This window comes from Gavia stellata, unplaced genomic scaffold, assembly GCF_030936135.1.
Source record: "Gavia stellata isolate bGavSte3 unplaced genomic scaffold, bGavSte3.hap2 HAP2_SCAFFOLD_34, whole genome shotgun sequence".
In the NCBI taxonomy this organism is placed as follows: domain Eukaryota; kingdom Metazoa; phylum Chordata; class Aves; order Gaviiformes; family Gaviidae; genus Gavia; species Gavia stellata.
The window spans coordinates 4,068,402-4,089,949 of record NW_026776320.1 but is presented as its reverse complement, the minus strand read 5'-3'; the positions used below and the strand labels follow the sequence as shown (position 1 = coordinate 4,089,949).

The 21,548-nt window shown below is 42.6% G+C and overlaps 1 protein-coding gene across 2 annotated transcripts in view; it reads left to right on the top strand.

The window, feature by feature from the left end:
* LOC132320894 (E3 ubiquitin-protein ligase TRIM36-like) overlaps positions 1–19,419 on the top strand; it is a 41,151-nt gene extending 21,732 nt beyond the window's left edge. The window contains exons 1-9 of one of the 2 annotated variants that reach the window (XM_059834528.1): positions 7,502–7,728; positions 10,988–11,309; positions 12,764–12,910; positions 14,007–14,102; positions 15,043–15,296; positions 15,958–16,082; positions 16,637–16,930; positions 17,233–17,530; positions 19,065–19,419. In XM_059834528.1, the coding sequence (XP_059690511.1) occupies positions 7,703–7,728; positions 10,988–11,309; positions 12,764–12,910; positions 14,007–14,102; positions 15,043–15,296; positions 15,958–16,082; positions 16,637–16,930; positions 17,233–17,530; positions 19,065–19,419 (1,917 nt within the window). In that variant the 5' untranslated portion in view covers positions 7,502–7,702. Of the gene's footprint in view, positions 1–7,501; positions 7,729–10,987; positions 11,310–12,763; positions 12,911–14,006; positions 14,103–15,042; positions 15,297–15,957; positions 16,083–16,636; positions 16,931–17,232; positions 17,531–19,064 lie in introns of those variants that run through there. The other variant, XM_059834527.1, reaches the window with a different exon arrangement.
* Positions 19,420–21,548: the final 2,129 nt, after the last annotated feature.

Below are 21,548 nucleotides of genomic sequence, written 5' to 3'. Positions count from 1 at the left end.
TCCGTGGCTACGGCTGCAACATTCCGCTCAACCTGATATCGTTTTATAGCATTTATCACGTCTCTCCATGGTTTCATTAACTTCTTTGCCATCTTATCCTCATCTATCACAAGATCCCACAGCACATCGCCCAGTTTCCTCCATGCTGATACTTCAAACAACGAGTCTGTTGTAGTAAAACACGACTTCTCCCGCCCAAGAACAATTAAACCAGCTAAGTGCTTACACTGTACTCCCCGCTTTTCTAAAAAGCGCTGTAATAAATCTAGGGCTACTTCATACTCCATAACCGGTTATCCTGCACTACGGCAAATAAAAGCAATATGTACCTTACCCTGCAGACAGCAAGCAGCCTTTCCCCCTGTAGCCCTCGCAGAAATGGCGAACTAGCTAGTAGCTCAGGTCTTCGGAGACGACGCACCGACCGTAAAAGCAGTCATAAGTCGCTCTTGACCCCCCGGTCGCTGCAAACCGGTGCCCCTCTGCTTCAGCCGCCCTTTGCCGGTCCCTGTTCGGGCGCCAGATGTCGGGAGTTTCCCGAAGCCAAGAGTTAACCGGCGGCTCGCGGCTGAAGGAACAGATGCGTCCGACTCAATATGAGTGATAAAGCATAGTTCGTCTTTATTATTCAAGCAACACATATTTATACAGTTAGACCTAATACGCGCCTACTTGTCAGATCCTAATTGGCTGAGCCTAAAAGTTACTTGTGTTTATGTTCTTCTACTTGCAGTTTGAGCAGCTGTATAACTCCCTTCTACTTTGATCATAACTTCTTGTTATCTACATCCTCACTTCTCAGGGACGCCCAGTCCTTGTCACATAGCCCTTATTTATTGCTTCGTTTGTAATTTTCCACTCCCTGTTACGCTGAGCAAGCCCGTCTTTGTCTCTCTCAGAACAAGCTCTGATCCATCAGCTGCACAGAACTACCCCAGGGGCTTGCATCTTGTTTTCCCACAAGAAACACTTTGATGACCCAGGCAGCAGCTGTGAAGCAGTGGATATCTTCTGGAACTTCCTGTTGCAGGAGAAATGGCAAATTGTCCCTCGCTAGTTACCATTTAGGTAATTTCTTTTTGTAATAGATGGTTGTCATAGCCTTTCTTTCCTATTGTGCCCTCCCCTTCATGTTTCCTCTTGCTGGATGGAAGCCATTCTGTACTGGTGAGCATCCTGCTGCCCCTCTCTCTCCTCTTGCCTTCTGAGACTGACTGAAGGAGCCCTCCATACAGACACTCTGTTGTTGTGAAGGATGACAAAATGCTGGGTTTTCCTTCTTTCCATAGTCCTGAAACCGTATTTGCCTTTTTGGTCAATACCGAGTATTAAGCTGACATTTACCAAGTTTCTTCTGCAGTGTTTTCCACACAATCCTGATGGTGAGTTGTAAACAAGCTGTGCACATACAGGGTTTCCCCACCTGGTGTGTTATTTTGCATTTGTTAATACTGAGTTTCATCTGCTCGTTTACCTGGTCACTTAGTCCTGAGGGCCTCCTGCAGCTCTTCAGTCACTTCTAGACTTGAATGTTCCTGAGTAGCTTCATAGGTAACACAAACGTCATCATTCTTTTGTTGGCTTGCTTTTCCAGATCTTGGAGCAACTTCAGTTGTAGTCAGATGCAGCAAATCTCTTTCTGCTGTTAAAATTTATTGTTTCTTCCACTTTTTTTCCCCTCAGTCATTTATTAAACCATGACTAGCAAGTCAAGCACTGAGAACTTCTACATGTTAGTACACTCTGTTGAGTAGATGAGTCATGTTCTTGTGTGTGTGAGCCCAGTAGTCACATAGACCCAGGAGGCAGGATTCTCTCTGCAGTAGCTGTGACTTCTCCCATTGTATAATCACCATTTGTCTGTTCATCTACCAAACTTAGTATTGGCTTAAAGCTATAGATGATAGGGTTGAACTTTCTCATTTGTTGTTCCCAGACCAAATCTCTTTCCACAGACAAATATATAATTTTTGATTCCTCAGCTTCAGAAACCGGTCTAAATTAAGGGTTTATGTCATGGTTAGCACGCCACAGTTCCACATTTGGATTCTTTATAAGCATCTGGACCAATACCACCAGGCTTTGGCCTTTCATTCTTTCATGGAAATACTCATAAACTGAACACTATCTTAGCTATGACGACAGTCTCTCAGACTCATTTATTTTAAAAAGATTAAATTTTACTGGTTTGACAATATAGAAGTAAAAAATTAAAGATTGAGGGTTTTTTTTCTGCTATAGCTTTATCTTACATTACTTTAAGATGTGCTCTGCTATGCAATTACTTATTCTCCTGGACAGAGACTGACGCCACTTTAAACATTTACCTACCTTTTGATATGTCTGTTTGTATCTATCTCATTCTGAGTTTAAAAATTGATTTGGCTTTTGGTGTCACCTGAATACTTAGGATGCATTCATTACAGTACTCTATGGTGCTTAGTCCAGCTTATTAAATAAAAACACACACTGTCAGAGGCACTGACAACACACTGTCAGATTTTTTCCGCTACGATGGAAGTGTCACCTTTCAGAAATACAGTTCAACAGTACTTGCCTGTCCAGATACTTATTTTTCCAGAACAAGTTTCTTCCTACGAAACAGCACTTTACAATGTAGACTAAGCTAAGAATGGTGTGGTATTGTGTGGATCTTTGTGCAATATAGCTGTTTGGTGACTACTGTGTGATTTGCAAAGCTTCATGCAGGTGTGAATCATGTAGACACTTTTTAGATGTCTAAAGCTTGAACAAAAAGGCCTTGTTTAAAAACATTCTGACATTAAAAAGGCAAATTAGGAAAATATGTCAGGAGACAAATTGGCTACTCCATCTAGTGAATTGGCTAAATTACAACGGCCTTTGCAATCTTCCCTATTGGCTTTAGAAACTAACCAGTGGCTGTTGTCAAACATATTACCAAAATGGGAAAAGGTCAATGTGGAAGACCATGAATTTCGTTGTAGATGCACTCGGTGTGGCCCAAGATAACCTATCTTTGGTTCTCAGTTGTATCCAGGCTCAACTGTGGGCGCAATCAGTGGCCGCTTCAATCATAAGAGAGGGTGAAGAAGGCAATCTCCCCACCGAGATTCGGAAAATAATTTGAGATAGTGCCACTGATTTAGAGAAAAAACTCCAGTCCTGGTGGAATTTGGTAAACTTTACCCACGATCCCATCACAAGTACAGCCACAACTTTTGTATTAACTAGACATAATGCTTCAATATATTCCATCTACCCTGTTATTGCATTAGGATTGAATCACAATGGAACCATACTCTATCCATTTGAGCATAGAGTATGGGCCCAAGAAGTGGGACAGAAATGGCAAACTGTGGATTTGGATTCTTGTATTGTACGAGAACAACAAGGGTTCATCTGTGAAGGTAATGCAATCAGAGGTCAGGATATCTGTTTAGATACTGAACAAAATCATTTTGAGTCATTTTGAAACTCGCCCTGACAAAAACCCTGAAACACTGCTTATATATATGTATGGGTAAGGGCTGTGTATGTTTGAGAACAGCTTGTGATTTTATATCCGTAGATGATGTAGTTATACATACTAGGAATCACTCCAATTTTTGTGTTTGCAATTTCACTGAAATCACGGGATGTGATTTTTCTTACTTGGCTCCAGTCACATCTCACCAGCTCTTGCAATCGAATTATACATGAACTCAGGAACTGTTGCCTGCACCCATTGGAATGAATCTCACTTTAGTGAAACAATTGCTACAACAACCAGGATTTAATCAAAATTTTGAAAAAGGTCAAGGGAAACAGACACAGAACTTTAATAACTGTTCATCACAATGTGGAAGAAATACACTGTGTTTTAGAGAGGGTGGAAAAGGTGCAGAACATAAATGGTGGGACACTCTTTTCGGATGGCCACCTACTGCTACAGGCATCCTAAATAAGTTATGCCACCCCATTGTTATTCTCCTGATACTGATTTTGATCAGTCTTGTTTTCTCAGTAATACTACATACCATAAATTGGAGGATGATGAATCGATTAACTCGTTTCGCATCTATACTTGATGCACATAATCAGCTTAACTGATTAAAATGAACGTATTGAAATAATTTTCAAAACTTTCACAGGGGGGAACTTTTGTAAATACTCTGATTTTTAAAAAAAATAATCAAGAATTAATCATATAGAAAGGTTAAATTTGATTAATCAATAAAATAATAAAATACAAATGCATATGTTAGGATTGTTCCATTAGAAACAATAACCATAGGAACCTCACCAGGGAGTCGCTGTTCCATACTAAGGAACTAACAGTAATGAGATGGAACGATGAAGAACTGAATAGAAAAGTCTGGTTTGAGTCCCGTGACAATGTGACCTGATATGCACCAATGATGCTGCTTGGAAAATTCCTTACCTTTCCCATCTTGATTCAAATATCAAGAATGCCAATCAATAGATATTAATAGAAGTAACCATTGATTATTTTAAGGATGGATATTGATAGAATAGTATAATCCAGAGAGCGATTAATAAAAATTAATTTTTATATATTCTGTATGAAGGTAACGAGGTATGACTTATCTGTGATTTCATCATAAACTAACTGCTGAACAATGTAGCACTGTGAATAGGCAGGATTTGCTTGTCAAGAGAATGATAAGTTATAGGCCTGGTCAGGAAACCGAGGAAAACTTAAGAAGATTCCAAGAATGGAATTTTGCAACCAACCTGAGCAAAGATGGCGTTCAACTAAAGGACACCATGAGGAAGACTATGGACGACCACCAGAGGACCTTAGACGACCACCTGTGTACCTGAAGGCCCATGCCTCACGAGCTTTTACATATATTAACGAGTTCTCGGAAATCGTATGAATATGTTAATTGTTTCCTGGAAATATGATGAATATGTATACTTTGATTGTGTATAACTTTTGTAGCAGAGAAACTAGGCACGCACACGTGGTGGAGTGATCCCCTGTGCGTCCAGCGCTGCAATAAAGAAGTGCCTGCTCACCTACATGCAGTGTATACATGAGTTTTTATATTGCAGATTTGTAACAAACTGGTATTATTTTTCAGCTCACTATGAAAGGGAGGAAAGATTTTTTGCCACAATACTTCCTTGCAGATAAGGATAACCTGAATGAAAATATTTTTATTTGCTCAACATGACCTTTTGTTTTGAATCAGAACAACAATAAGCTCTGTTGCTCAGAAATGGGGCTTCTGGGGCTAGAAGCCAAATTCTCGTACAGATTCCCCTGGGCTGACCCCACCACTGCTGAGTACAACACGTCACCTCTGGGAGGTGGATGCACTTACACATACAGCAACAGCTCTGCAGAAGCTGGGTTTAAGAGCCCTTACTCCCGCCTTCTCTCTACCCCACGCACCTCCCTCCACCACACTGACACAGCCATTGCAACGCCACACAGGGAACCCGAACGGGGAACCGACCTGGTGGAAACAAGAACCTGAAAGAAGCTGCACGTTCTTCCTCAGCATGTCACGTACTTGAGACTGCTTCTGAACATAGGCTTAATTACAGCAAAAACCTTTCAACTGACAGAAATTGGGTCCTACCACACCAGCTCAGGTAGATTCCCGAGACTGTCATCGTGGTGGCTGCCGCAATACAAGATGAACACTCATACATGTCGTTAGCCATTGGATTTTCAGGTGCTTCTCCCAGGATCAATAGCATAAAACTCAAAAATTGTTCCAGAGCAAAGGTGCACATATTTTTGCAGAAGATTACTTTGATCTAAACCATTTACTGAGCTCACTGCAAATGCAATGCTCAGCGCTCCCACTTATTTGAGTCTGTATCCAAACAAATGCTTTTAAAGTACACAGAAAGACAGGGAAACATATGGGAGAAGCATTTGTTTGAGGTCTACCCTACGTGAAGTCTAATGTGCAGGGAAGATTTTTTTATTTTTTTTTTAAGACCAGCATACCTCTGCTGCTCCTGAGGCAAAGGAGATTGTCAGAAAACAGCTGCCAAAACACAGTGCAATGACCGGAATAGGAACAGGAGGAACTCAAAATGACAGGAAGCAAAATGTGCAAGACAATCTCAAACGGTGGAAGGTGCCCAAGTAAGTTCCTCAGAAACTTGTTGTCTAGGTGCAGAAAAACTAAAAAAGACCTATCCTGAAAAAGAGAAGAGCCCTGTACCTAGAGCACAATATTCTGTTATTCTGTCTTTAGATACGAATCAAAGGGGTACATTTGTAGAAGATCAAAGAGGAGTACTATCTTGTTCTTGTCTGTTTGCCATTTGCATGAAGGGATACTGGGGTTTGGACACGGAATTTTCCCTGCAAACAAGACCTTTACTGAATTTCTCCGTCCTTCTGGCAGATCCAGGTAGCTGTTTCAGGAGCACAGATGCAGAGGGAGGGGGAAGAGGAAAAGGAGAGGAATGCTTTTTAAGGGTAACCACATCGTAGCTGTCAAGTTTTTAAAAGGTAATGTGCATGGTGACTGCATAAGCTGCCATATGATCCATCCAGCTGTGCCAAATGCGAGGTAATAAGTAAAAATACCCTCACTCACTCCCCAGATTTGCTCCCAACCTCGACTGTATACATTTTATGACTCATGATGCCCCAAATATGTCTCAATTTCTGATGATTTTTTGGGGCAGGATCTTACAGACACGTTGCTGCGCAAAAGAGTTGCTGCTCGTAAGGTATTTTATAAACCCAGTAGAACAGCATGGGAAAGACCCCAACAGTAGTAGGTGATATATTATGCTTCTGAAAAAGTAGTCTTTTCCTCTTGATGATGTTTGAAAAATCCATATAACACTTCCCTCAGTGAACATAGCCGAAACCAATACTGTCAGAGCAGGAGCGGAGCGCAGTGCCAGATGGCTGTGGGGTCATTAAATTACTGAAGAGCTGCACAGATCCACGGGCGGCTCTTTGTGCAGGAAATAAATAAACAAACAGATAATGTTCCGGACTGGAACTATTAGCCTAACAAAGTCAAGGCAGTTCCAGTGCTTAAATGTGGATTACACGGCGGGAAAGCCTGTTGTTTAACCAGTCTGACACTTAATTTCTTTTTTCTCCCTCCCCCACCCCCCCTTCTTGAAAAGCGAGCGAGCGAGCTGAGTTAAACATATGGATTCCTATTGTTAAGAAGTATGGTTGCTTTCGTTTCACTAGGTCCTTGAGTGGAATTAAGACTACTCCCCTCCTCTCCTTTCCTCCCCTGCAAGGCAGACATGACCTAAAGATGAACCGAGTTTGCCTAGTGGCGGTGTTCATTTCAGTTGAAAGGAATGTTGTCAGTGCTTTCATAAATGTTAATTGAGATTTGTTTGCAGCGTTAACCAGCGGAATGCCTCAAACCAGCTAGAATGTGTGATTCTAGAATAGAACGATTATTCTAGAGAGCTGGGCTTTTGTGACATACAGACATACAGCTGTGCAGTAAGTCTTGCTGGCTCACGTTTTCTGCACTTACACTTGTTTTTCCCTCTTTCTGTCATGAAGGTTACCATTAAGGGTATCGAAAGAGAGCTCATCTGCCCAGCATGCAAGGAATTATTTACCCATCCACTGATCCTTCCTTGCCAGCACAATGTCTGTCACAAATGTGTGAAAGAAATACTCTCTGCATTTGAAGACTCTTTCGCTGATGGAGGCTCTGAATCCTCTAATCAGAGTAGCCCTCAAATTCAAAGCTCTTCTTCTAGCATGGACAGGATTAGTAGATCAGGTACGTATCGGAATTTTTGTGTGTTTTCCTTATTTTACGTGTTCGACTGACTTGAGCCGAATTGCGTCTGCATTGGTAAAATGTCTTCCCGGTACTCCTGATGCAGTTAAAGAGATGACTTAGGGATAGTGCGAGTCTTGTTCATTCTGTGGCAAGAACAATGGGAATATTTTTAAGGACAGTGCACTCTATTTCATATATAATAGATCAGTCTTTGTGGCATCCTGTAAATCTTTGTAACCATTGTATTTGTTTATTCCTGTATTTCAGTTACATTGAGACGCAGTAGCATCATGTTCAATAGCGTCGATGTTGAGGTGTAGATTTCAGCAGTTTTATTGCCTGTCAGTGGTACTGTTGAGGTGGTTCTCTCAGGTTTCGGCCAGCCTAAATTGAGTAGTTCGACTTCCTTCTGAGCCTCTGCAGACTTTGCAAATGATGGGTTTGTCCTACCCAATTCATTACGCTTACAATAAATCATTTTCCATAGACGATGGTTATTGCACGGTTGCAGAATTGGGAGACAGATGACTGTAAGAAGACTGCACTAACTGCCTCTTCCAGTGTGGTCTGCTCTGGAAGCTTTAAGGAGCACTCCTCATGCTCTTTGTGATGTCACACTAGAAAGATTCTTTACAGCTGTTGTGTAATCCACAGATGAGTTGTTCTTTTACACAGATACATCGAAAGTACTTCTTGAAAGAAACCTCATCTTGGCTTTTAGGCTTCCTTCTGACGTAACTGTCCACTTTAAAACCGCAGTCCGCAGTGATCTGGAAGAGTCGCCCACAAGACAAACCCTAAAGCTGTGTCTTGTATTTTGTATGTTACTAACGTTCATCATCCCCTTCCCAGTTTTCAAAGCTCAAATATTTTATTTCACCCACTTCTTTTAAACAACTCTTGAGTTGTTAGTACTGGTACTCTTTCAGGATCAGTTTGATAAGCAAATGCTGTGTTTGCTGTAGCTTGGCAGGTTGAGACTTGCATCATTTGAGGGAATCCCCAAACGAAATAGCTAGTTGTCTTCATTACAGTCCTGTTTTCTGGATATGGGGTGCACAGCCCCACAATCACTGTTTAGCTCTGCATACATTTCAGCTGCTTTCTCAGCTCTCTCTACCTGCAGTGTTATGTGAAGTTTGAATGAAGAGAGCCCACTGGTGACTGCCATCTCCCAAATCCAAGTCTAGTCCCTTTTTTCCTCAGTAAGCATGATGTTCTGTCACGGCATTGTATGCATGGACTGAAGCGGTCACCGGTTTCCGCTGCAGCTGTCCACTACATGGTTTTACAACATGGACATCAGGGCACCAGGTTGGGTGCCTAAGGAGTGGTGGGCGCACCGTGGGTGACCTGGCCTCCTTGTGAGAACTGTGGCTTGCCAAGCGTGGGAGTATCAGACAGGCTGTGCGTGGGGACCAGGCCCCCCATGCTGCTTTCAGCAGTGTAAGTAAGGAGGTAATCCTTAATCTTCCGTGGAAAGCTGCCCTCCAGCTTGCTCTCTGTCGGGCAGTAGAAATAGTGATCTAGCATGATGGGGTGCGCAGGCAGTGCTGTGGCACCGTCCACGCTGTGCACAGAGGAGGCAGAGCTCCCTTGGGAACCTGACATTTAGATGCTACTAGATGTCACCCATACTGTTCTGTTAATGCAGTCTAGCTGTTCTGCTCAGAACCTACAGAAAAGCATGAGACCAGCTGAGTTTGAGACTGACATTTATTCATGCTCTGGTTGTGGCTTCTTAGCTGATAGTGATGCATAACTACCATGGGGTACATTTTGAAGATTTTTAAAGGAACTAGTTTCTTACAGGAGTGTTGGTTTGTTTTTTTAAAGAGACTGGAAAGGGCGTGAGAGGTAGGGAGGTTTTGGATTGTTGGGTGAAGCACCCACAGAAGAGTGACACAAGGCAAGTGTCTTTTGGATAGCATCAAAGGACACTTCAAAAAGAAATGAAGCATCAACATTTCTGATGGGAAGATCCTCACTAAATACAGATGGGACCAAATTTCACTTTCTGAAGAAGAACCAGTTTCAACACTAAGAATTCAGCTTGAAGTCATACCTCTATTTACAAATTAGTTATACCAACATGCAGTCATCTCAAGGGGATCTTAAAACCATGCTCCAGCTCCAGAGAATGGTTTTTTATTTCTTTGTAAGGGGAGGCTGAGAGGATACATGTTAAGCCTAAACACTGGCTTAACCTGCTTCAGTAATACATAAAGGACTAATTTTGATAGTTGTGCCCTGTGGGTTCATGAGTGAGACATGGGGATGCACTCTCTGTTTGATAGCCTCAAGAATGTTACCCTGTAAATAGTTTTTGGGTCTGTGTGAGCCATCCCCTGGAAGAGGCTCCAAAGAATCCCTAGGCTTGCGACTTGACTTGAGCCTTGGATCACTTTATTTTGGAGAAGAGGGGAAATTTGTGCATAGCTGTTTCGTAGGAGTGCAGCTTCTCTACTGTCCCCTTTTGAAATGAAAAGAGATAAGCTGTACCCTTGTGTAACCATGCAGATCTGGGGTTCCCCAGTTCAAGGTAGAGGAATCTCTCAGACATAACCGTCTCAGCATCCCCTTTGGTGTGCGGGGCTTACTTAGCAGCCCTCCTTTATCAAGGCCGTTCAGCAAGGGCCAAGTCAGCCTCTACGTATTTGGACTGAATGATTTGGCTGAGATTTCGTACTGGTGATATCTAGTTCTCTTGTTTTCCTCTTTAGATTTTTATGATGCCTCTTGGGGTAAGCCAGATAAGTTTGACTCGGCCAAAGCAAACTTCAGGGAGCTCCAAGTTGGCTATATTTGTCTGGGAATAACCAGTCTCACTCTGGGAATAGACATCTTACACTTCAGCGTGTTACGAAGCTGTTGCTCTCTATGTGGGCAGCCAGTTAGCCTAAAACCAACTGGTTTCCGGAAGGTTTTGTGTTTAGTCTTTTGAAAGGCTGCGGCTTGAGTGCATGCAAAACTAGACGAAGAAGATAGGATTGGAATAGCTAAATTAACCTTACCATAGAATTAAGTTTTAGAGCAGTAGTTTGTAATGCCCCCTGAACTCAGACATTACACTACCTTGTCATGGCAAATGTATTCTCTTTGGCTTGGCAGAGTGCATATGAATTGGTATTGTACTGGTTTGGATGATGTGCTACGATAGTTTGAAATTGGTTCATAAATTCCTGTGCTTCTCCCTTTAAAATCTAAACCTCTTCTGTTTACACTCCTCCTAAATCAGGATTTGGTGTCTACACAGGCAGAAAACGTAATTCACTGACTCCTAGATCGAGTCTGTTTCCTTGTCCGGGTTGCCAGCGGGATACTGATCTCGGAGAACGTGGCATCAATGGCTTATTTCGCAACTTTACTTTGGAAACCATTGTGGAAAGATACAGACAGGCAGCCAGGGCAGCCGTTGCTATTATGTGCGATTTCTGCAAACCTCCACCTCAAGAGGCCACAAAGAGCTGCATGGACTGCAGGGCAAGCTATTGCAACGAATGTTTCAAAATACACCATCCTTGGGGAACTGTGAAAGCCCAACATAAACATGTAGGACCAACCACCAACTTCAGACCCAAGGTAAGTATCCCGTATCTTACAGAATTTGGGTTGCAGCATTTGCATATAGCTTCAGACATATCTGTGCAATGGTAGTTGCTTTTTGGGACCGTTGTTCCTTTTTTGACTATTGCTGTTATTCATTGAGTGAACCATAAGCTTTTGTTCTTGCTGACAGCATGACTGCAGTTTTGAACATGTCTGCCTGCACAGATGATTTTCCTGAAAGTTTCCTTCCCTCCTCGCACCTCCCCCCGAATCCAGCAGTCAATGACAATGGGATAGCTTATTGCATATTCTGCTGAATGACAGTCTTATGTACCAAGGTGCTAGCGAGACTGGTGTCTTTGGGCTTTTCACCATAGACTAAGATAACATTTGGGGCTTGAGAGTTGGTTTCAGAGATGGTTTGCAATTTTAGCTTAGTGTGTCCATATTTATGCTACTCACTTCTATTTTTGAGCCCTTTCCTGTCCTTTCTTGTATGTGTGTGCGTGTGTTAAAAGATGATGCTTTTAAAGCTTGACTGTTGGCACTGATGTCGTGTTCTCCTCCTTGACATGACACTGAAAAGCTTTCTCAAGAGCTTCTCTTTGGTAACATGGAGTAGATGGACCCAAATGTCTTTCAGTGCTCTGGAATGAGGCAAAGCATTTCTTTTTTTTTAAAACACACGCGCACACATGTGCACAAGCACACCCACCCACACCCACCCACCCCCTTTTAGACGGTTTTATCTGTTGCTTGAGCTTGGAGTTGAGCAGCACTTTTTTTGCCTCTTCGAGCAGTTACTTCAACGTGTTCAATTTTTGAAAGATTACTTTTAGCAAACACCAGCTTTTTCGCAATGCTGTTTAAGCTGGTACTGGAATTAACGCTCAGCATGAACAACTTGTAATTGGAGTCAGACAGAAAAAATGAAACACTGGAGCCTTTTCTCTTTAAAATGACTGTGACTGGTGGTGTGGCTGCATTTCATCTGTTGCTCCAAGAGCAATGGCTATGTGGCTGATCAGAGTCTAGCTTAAATTTAAATCATTACAGTATTATGTCAACTCCTGCCTTAAGACAGTTCGTAGTTGTTTCAAGAGATGCTGGCATGGACACAGTTAAATTTGGCAGCGTGGCTGTGTTATATATTGCATTTACAGCTCTGAACAGGAGTGTAGGGAGCTTGAGGCACACAAACAACTTCAGGGATTAGCAAAATGGTTGATTGCAGTATGGAGGCTACATGATGTGTACACAGACATCGCTACAGGTTTACTCACTGTGAACCTCGTGAAACTGTGTGTGTTCATCTGCTGGCTTTCACTGGCATAGACAAATATAAAAGGTGGAAGATAAACTGAATATAAAGAATCCACTGATGAAATCAGATGCTGCTGTGGGGTGATTTAGTGTTTTGATGGTTTGTTGGCCACCTCAGTTTTTGGAAGTACGTCTGCATTCTCTCTGCTCTCTTTTTTTTTCAGATTTTGATGTGTCCAGAACATGAAATGGAGAGGGTAAACATGTACTGTGAAATCTGCAGAAGGCCTGTTTGTCATCTTTGTAAACTGGGTGGATGTCATGCAAACCATAGAGCAACAACCATGAGAACTGCCTACAAAACCCTTAAGGTAAAAGTAAATATTGTTGGACCTGGCCTTAAGAAGGGGAAAAGTACTGAGCTTCTGGTGTAAGGGCAAACTCCCTGTGGCAGGAAGCCAGGATGTGTGTTTAGAGGACACTGAACTAGTCATGAGGCATGCTGTTGTGCAACATCTGTTAATATCTATATTAGTGTGACATAGCGCACTTCTGAGAAACTGTATTTTCTATGAGGCTTGAAACATAACCTCTTAAAAGTCCTTCCACCTTGTTTTAGCCAACTAAAGTATAGCAGTACTGACCAATGCAAAAGGTTTAAGCAGTTTCTACTTTACAATCTAGCTTTTTTCAGGTAAGTGTCCTTGTGGCTTGGATTAGCTGATACTTCAGAAGCACTCCTGAAAAATTTGCATTGGAAGTATCTGTTGGGACCTTGTATGTTTCCGAAGTTGCATAGCTGTTAATTCGCAGTACAACAGGGAAGACTTGCAAACATTGCTTTGTTGTTAAAGAATGATTGCTTCTACCTCCTCTTCTTCCTTTTCTTCCTCTCTTGCTCACAAGAAAAAAAAAAGGGGGGGCGGAGGGGGGGAAGACCAGACCAGCCTGCCTTGTGCTCTTTGGCCTCCTTGCCTGTTTGCAAGGCTTTTCCTGTACAGCTGTTAACTCTTGCAAGTCAGGAAATGCAGAGACACTCATAAGTTCATGCTTTGAACCACTCATTCTTCTAGCAAATCTTACTACAAATGAGTTAATAACTAACGTGGCTTTTCTGTAAGTTTTAGTAACGTCCTGAAGCCTCATGTTCCTAGCCTAAGAGAAGGTGACGCTTGTGGCTGGGGAAGACTGAGCCAGCTGAGGCTGTTACCTCTTGTCCTTAGAGGCTGTTACCTCTTGTCCTTAGAGGCTGTGCCCCCAGTCCTGCCCACATCAGTGGCCTGATGTCCCTGTGCAGTCATTGCGGGTCACTGAGCAATTCTCCGCAGGGTTGCTGCTCATAACTGGTGGCAGGCTGTTGTCCTTGTAACTAGATAAAGCGAGTGCTAGCTGGATGACCTGCCTGTGCTGGTTGTCGGTTTGGGTGGGATACCCTTCTTCTGCTAGCTCGCTGTTTTGTTTTAACAGGAGAAGCTTTCAAAAGATATTGAGTACCTCATCAGTAAGGAGAGCCAGGTGAAAGCTCACATCACACAGCTGGATCTGCTGCTGAAAGAAACAGAGGTAAGAGTGTCTTCCGTGTTGGCTGGGGATAGCCCTTGCAGGGACACAGCAGAGACTCAAACTGTTTTCACTGAAGTGTTTCAAATCCTTTGGCTTTTTTCAGTTAGCCAGTAAAACAATTTCTGAACAGTTTGTGTTAGTCCTGAATCACAAATGGTAAGACCTAATCCTGACAGTGTTGGAAATATGGGCAACATACAGAGGGAAGTTAAGTTTTGGGTGCTGCTGTAAATTTAATTGAAAGAAAGCTTGTTTGATACCTTAATCAAAGAGAGGTGGGTTAGACTTACAGCTCTTGTGTATTAACGGTGCTTCACAATTTACACTGGCTGTTTGCCGCCTTGAGGATGTTGCAATAAAGTCAGAATGAAGAGTCAAATCTCCCTGCAGAAGAGTCAGAGCTGGGAGCTCACGTACAAGCTGAAAAACACAATGGCAGAAATTGCAGGAGCTCCTGGCCCTGCCTGTATCTTGATAAAGATTGTCTCTGTGCTTTGTAGTTCCTTTTATCCAGGGCACTAGTTAGAGGTGACCCTACAGTTCTGAGGGCATATGTGAGAAGCTGGGCTGGACCCCCGTCGCAGTGTGGTTGGGGAAGGTGGAGGAGCACCTAGCTCTTGGGCATGAAGACTTCAGAAACTGACCTGTTTTTACAGTGCTTTTCCATGAGCTGTTTAGACACATGCTATGCGTAACTCAAGACATAATCAGAGGAATACTTTCCTGCTCTTCGTTCTCTGTGTTGATCCAGTAAACGCTTACTAGCTTGGGTGCAGTGCTGATCACATTTTCAGTGCTGATGGGCATAACAAAGCTCATTAGTCTTGTCTGTCAAATGGATGACTAGATTGCTGTGATACCTTGAACAACTTGAGGTATGTTTCTGTACACAGCCACAGTGCTGTGGAATCTGTCTAAAATGTCTTTTGTTCCCTCCTAGTGCAACAGTGAACGAGCTAAAGAAGAAGCATCTCAGAGCTTTGAGAAATTATCTCATGTCCTAGAAGAGAAGAAGTCCGCAGCTCTTAGGGCAATTGAAACTTCTAAGAATTTAAGGCTGGAAAAATTGCAAACGCAAGCAGAGGAATATCAAGGGCTCCTGGAAAATAATGGCCTTGTAGGATATGCTCAAGAGGTGCTTAAAGAAACTGATCCATCTTGTTTTGTTCAAACAGCAAAACAGCTTCATGACAGGTATCTTAATTATCTTCTGTTTGAAGTACAGATACTGTTCCAGGATGTCTGGTCAGTCATATTCTTTTGACACCTGCTAGCAAAGTACTGAATGCAGTACCTTGTATTGCAAAGGCTCAGAGATGGTCCCAGTACCGTTCAGTAGAAATTGCTACATTACAGTGTGCGTTAAGAAACAGCAGTCAGGAGGGGCTCTGTCCTGTGACAACACGTGGCCTTGTTCAGTAGGACTGCACTGGAAGGGTAGCCCATTCAGCTCACTGACACATTCCTTTGCTCAGAGATTGTATCGGGTATTTGCAAGTTAATCTAACAGGTCTCTTCTGGCTTTAAAGTCTTTGATCTTAATAGCTGTTCTCCATTAGCGCTTCACATCTGTTTTGTTCTTTGAACATAATGCCCCAAATTGTTAAAATGCTCTACCAGCTGAACGATTACCTCTTCATTATCTTTACACTGATACCTTTACACTGATGTACAAAAGACCTTAAATTTTGCATTTGAATTCTGTCTAGAGAGACAGAAATTTCTGGGAGACATCAGTAAGTACACGAAAACAGCACTTTTTATAAAGCAAAACCTAGCATTTTTAGTTTAAGGAATGCACACATGTGAATTCCCTTTTCTCTGTTCTGCCATCCCTTTGCTTCTGTGCTTTCAGAATCCAAAAAGCTACTGAATCTCTGAAGAGCTTCAGGCCAGCAGCTGAAACTACTTTTGAAGACTTTGTGGTGGACATAGCTAAGCAAGAAGAGATCCTTGGTGACTTGTCCTTCCATTCCAATGGTAAATTGCGAGAGCATCAGGTCTTTCTCAAGTTACGACTTGAAGGGCTTCTCTGGAAAGAGGCAAAACTTATGCAGGGCTGCAGCTGCAGAACTCAGTCTTGTGACTTGCATTGTCCCTTCTGTCTCTGTGATCCACAAGGCATTACCTGGCAGCAATGCTAGCTTCAGCTTTGAAAAAGAAGCTAAGATGCCGTTGCATTCAGTACCAGTTTACATTGGCTTCCAAAACATTGTAGTTAAGTAATACTAGGTCTTCCTAGAAGCTTTTTGTTAACATGACAGAAAAGAATAGGCTTTTAGATGCTTTTTTAGCTGCCAGCAAAAATAAATAATACAACTTTCGAAGTAAAAACAGAAAGTAAGGGATTTATGTAAGTGCATGAATGGAACCATCCTCATCTGTACTCTTTAACTGATTGAGTCAGATTTCTGCCCCCACCCCCACCCCCCCCAAGTGCTATAGCCACTCAACAAAGGGCTTGTATGGTTAATTCTAAAACAACATCTATCTAAATTTGAGGGTTTTTTTCTCCTGAATCTCTGGCATTCCAGGTCTAGAAATACCAGAAATCAATGAAGAGCAGAGCAGAATGTACAACAAAGCTCTGATCAGCTGGGAATGCCCTGGGAAGACAGACTCAGCTGATATCTATGTTCTTGAGTATCGTAAGCTTAATAGAGAAGAGGAGAGTGTGACGTGGCAGGAGATCAAAGTTTGCAGCAAGAGCAAAGTAATATCTGATCTTGATGATGACAGCTCCTATGCCTTTAGAGTTCGAGGATATAAAGGGTCCATCTGTAGCCCTTGGAGCCGAGAAGTTATTTTGCGTACGCCTCCAGCTCCAGGTATTGGGTTTTCTTCTGTCCACAAGGTGTTGAATCTGTGTCTGTCGGTGTTAAGAGCTGTAGGTGGTTTCCAGTAGTTCCCAGACTTCTACTCTACTGTTACCGGTTGCATAAACGTTTAGAAGCACTGTTAACAAACAGGTTAAGTAGGTGGCATGCTGAGACCGTTTTAGCTTGCATGACGTTCCCTTAGCCTTTAAAAGTGAGAAATTCTGATGCCAGCATGACTGAAAATGTAGTTTATAAGCACAGAAGGCCAAATACTTAACTAAGAGGAAATTTTTTTGGATACTGTTTTTCAGTTTTCAGTTTTCTTTTTGATGACAAATGTGGGTACAACAGTGAACATCTCCTGCTGAACCCAGGAAGAACCTCTGTGGAAAGCAGGGCTGGATTTCCTCTACTGCTGGGATCTGAGCGCATGCAGGTCGGATGCTACACAACCCTGGATTACATCATTGGCGACACTGGGATTGCCAAAGGGAAGCACGTCTGGGCTTTTCGTGTGGAAGCCTATTCATACCTGGTGAAAGTGGGAGTTGTTTCTAGCAACCAGATACAGAAATTGTTCCATAATACCCATGATGTGACCAGCCCAAGGTAAATTGCAGACTCTTGCTCAATACATGTTTTATATAAGGAGATGGCTTTTTAAAAAATAAGTTAAGAGTGAGTCTGGTCGCAATTAGTACACAAGGTGAACCTAACTAGTGGAAAGTAGCTTGAAGGATATGCTGTAAGCAGGTTGTCCTGTTCATCCCCTGCTATTAGCAGAAAGGTGTTGTAATTATCCAGAGTCCTATTTTCATTCTTTTTGGGAAAGAAATGAGGTTCCTATAGATGTCAAGATGTGCCAGTTAAAGCAAGAAGGTAAAAAAAAAGCATCACTTGCAAGATTGAAGCAATGTTTAATTGTCAATAGTAAGACTCTGCCTTAATTTCCTTAGCATACTAGGTTTGGCAGCCATTCAGAGGTACAATGTTCACTGTGTGTATCTGTGTATCTTTGCTGTAGCTTGCGTCACGGTGGATTCCAAGTCACTGGCTTATCCCAGGCTATACGCTTGCATATGGTACTGGAGTGCTACTGATCCCAAGCCAAAGTACAGTGGACAAACCAATAAAAAGATTTCAGCTCTGAAGTATGGTTGTAGTAAGCCTGGATGTGTCTAGGAACTGCAGGCTGGGAAGCTGTCTCCTGAGGACTCTTAACTTTTTCAGGAATGTAAAAAATGTATCAGCTTCCTCCTGTGTAACATACTGAAAGTGTAAGAACGCCTGTGTCTTGAGCTGCTTAAAGCCAGACGGAGGCTTTTTGCAAAGTGAGAAATTAGATCCTGATTTCCTGATTTCTTTTTCCTTATCCACACAAATACCTGGAAAACTTTGGCTGACACAAATCCAATCTCCCCCCAGACATCCCAAAAATGCAAACCTAGCTAGGGATTGTCGGCACAGAAGAATGTGTGCTTCTCCAGTGTGTCTTCATCTGGTGACAGAAGTAGGGGGCAAAAGCATGTAGACTGAACAAATCTGGCCACAAACTTTCCCCAGTAACCAGCTGGGAAACAGGGGTTCATGGAAACCTCCAGGCAGAGCACTTTAAAAAAAACCAAACCACCAAACCAAAAACTTAAACCACTACTTTTTGTGTTGTGAATTTTAAAGACAATGTAATACAGCAGTGGTGAGGAAAACTCATAGGACAACAGTCATGTTAAATGTATTTACTCGTGTCATTTAACATTATGTAAATGAAGTTAAACATACCTTGTCTGTAATCATTAGTCATAGTCGCTAAATTACTTTTCAAGTTAACTAATTTGCTATACCTGTAGGTTCATTAATGATTACCTAGCATGAGTACATTTAGATACATCCGCTCCTTAGTAAAGCCTTCTGTGGTCTTGTCCTCGTTAGTGTTTAGCTGTTATTTATTGTCTGAAGTGGCCCAAGTGAGTGTTCTCCACCTACTAAATGCGTCTTCCCTCCTGGCTTAGGTATATTTTTACCCCACAAGGTTTTGCAGGTGACCATGTGGTGTTTCTTGTCTTACAAAAATGTTTTCTCCAGTTCACATCACTGATCCCCCTTCAGAATTTGACAAAAGCAAATGGTTGTTTTTCTGTTCTAGATACGAGCAAGACAGTGGTCGTGACAGTGGGAGTGAAGATGCCTTCTTTGACTCACCACAGCCTTTCACACTGGTCACTTTAGGCATGAAGAAGTTCTTTATCCCCACAACACCTGCTGCCCCCAAGGATCCAGCGAGCAGAATCCTTCCCCTGCCATCGTGCTTGGGCATCTGCCTCGACTGTGACAAAGGCAAGGTGGGGTTCTACGACGCAGGCCGTATGAAATGCCTTTATGAGTGCGAGGTGGACTGCTCTGGCATAATGTACCCAGCATTTGCCTTAATGGGTGGTGCAGCAGTTCATCTTGAGGAACCTGTCACAGCAAAGTACGGGGAGTACCACGACGACATCTAGTGCAGTGATCTCTTCCCATTGCTGTTCTGAGGTGGAAGACGAGAGAGAGCAGAAGAATTCTACCTTAGTTTTCACTCCTGATTAATTACATTCTGTCCACATGTTGCTTACAAGCCTCTGGGTCATGCTTTTTTTAAACAAACGGTTCAGACACGTCCCACACTAGTGGGAAATGTTCTTCCAGGAACTCTCCTGCCTTTCTTGTGATCTGTGCAATGCTTTTCTCCACAGACTTTCTTCCCAGGGGGAAGCAGGGAAGAAGTTTGACTAGCAACCAAAATTACTCTTCGGGGGTAGAAATCTACCTTTTGTGTAACGTAAATCCTTACATAGTCAGTTTTGCATTTAATGAAATCAACGCTGACAGCGTGTGATTGCCATTCTCCTTTCAAGAAATCTGCCTGAATGCCTCTGAGGGGTCAAATGCTTTCCAATTAACCCCTGAGCACCAGGGGTTGGGCCCTTCAGCACGAAATAACATTTGCAAAAATACAGTATAAAGCAGGGAGAAATCAGAACTGCAGCTGAACGTTTAGGTTTTATTTGGAAAGAGGAGGGTAAACTAGAATCTGATTGCATGTCATATACCTTTAATGTGACGGTAAGCTAAAACTCTAATTCTGACACCTGGTGTCGTGTAGTTGGTGGCATAATGGTAAGTTTCTTGACTCTTCCAGGCTTTTACTATAGGCTATATAAAAATATATAAAGTGCAATTCTACCTTAAACATCAGACTTACTTTAGAGTCCAAAATCAGAAGTGTTTGCATGTGTGAGTAATTGTACCTGGTATTTAGGCAAAAGCATATGAGTTACTGACATGAGTAATAATATGTGAACTTTTAAAAAAAAATCAGGTATTTCTTTTAATACTTGTTTCTATAAGTTAATTTTTGGATCTAGTAGCAGCTTGGTTTTTTAGTAAGAATGTTAAAAATGCACTGATTAAGTTTTGAGACCCGATTTCTGCCTTAAAGGATGTCTCACCTCAAATTTCTGTTCCTCTCCTTTTAAAAACTGTATCACATAGTAGTTTTGCGTAGAATCATAGAACCACAGAATGGTTTGGTTTGGAAGGGACCTGTAAAGATCATCTAGTCCAATCCCCCTGCCATGGGCAGGGACATCTTTCGCTAGATCAGGTTGCTCAAAGCCCTGTCCAACATAACCTTGAACACTTCCAGGGATGGGACAGCCACAGCTTCTCTGGGCAACCTGTTCCAGGGTCTCACCACCCTCACCATTAGAAATTTCTTCCTTCTATCTAATCTAAATCTCCCTCTTTCTGTTTAAGCCCTCTTTATATATTGAAAGGCTGCAATGAAGTCTTCCCTGGAGCCTTCTCCAGGCTGAGCAACCCCAACCCTCTCAGCCTTTCTTCACAGGGAAGGTGTTCCAGCACTCTGACCATTTTTGTGGCCCATTTTACATCCCCCAGTCTGTACTGATACTGGGGATTGCCTGGACCCGAGTGCAGGACCTTGCACTTGGTCTTGGCGAATCTCACAGAATCACAGAATCACTAAGGTTGGAAAAGACCTGTAAGATCATCAAGTCCAACCATCAACCAACACCACCGTGCCCACTCATGAGGTTCACATGGGCCTGCTCCTCAGGCCTGTCAAGGTCCCTCTGAATGGCATCCCTTCCCTCTAGCGAATGAACTGCTCAGCTTGGTGTCATCTGCAAACTTGCTGAGGGTGCACTCAATCCCACTGTCTGCGTTGTTAATGAAGATACTAAATAATATTGGTGCCAGCACAGACCCTTGAGGGACCCCACTCGTTACTGGTTTCCACTTGGACATTGAGCTATTGACTATAACTCTTTGGACGTGGCCATCCAGCCAATTCCTTATCCATTGAACAGTCCATACATCAAGCCCATCTCTCTCAAATTTAGAGATAAGAATGTTGTGGAGGATCGTATCAAAGGCCTTACACAAGTCCAGGTATATGACATCTGTAGCTCTTCCCTTGTCCACTCGTGCAGTCACTCCATCACAGAAGGTCACTAGATGAGTCAGGCATGATTTGCCCTTGGTGAACCCATGTTGGCTGTTTCTAATCACCTGCCTGTCTTCCATATGTCTTGACGTATCTTCCAGGAGCATCTGTTAGGTGATCTTA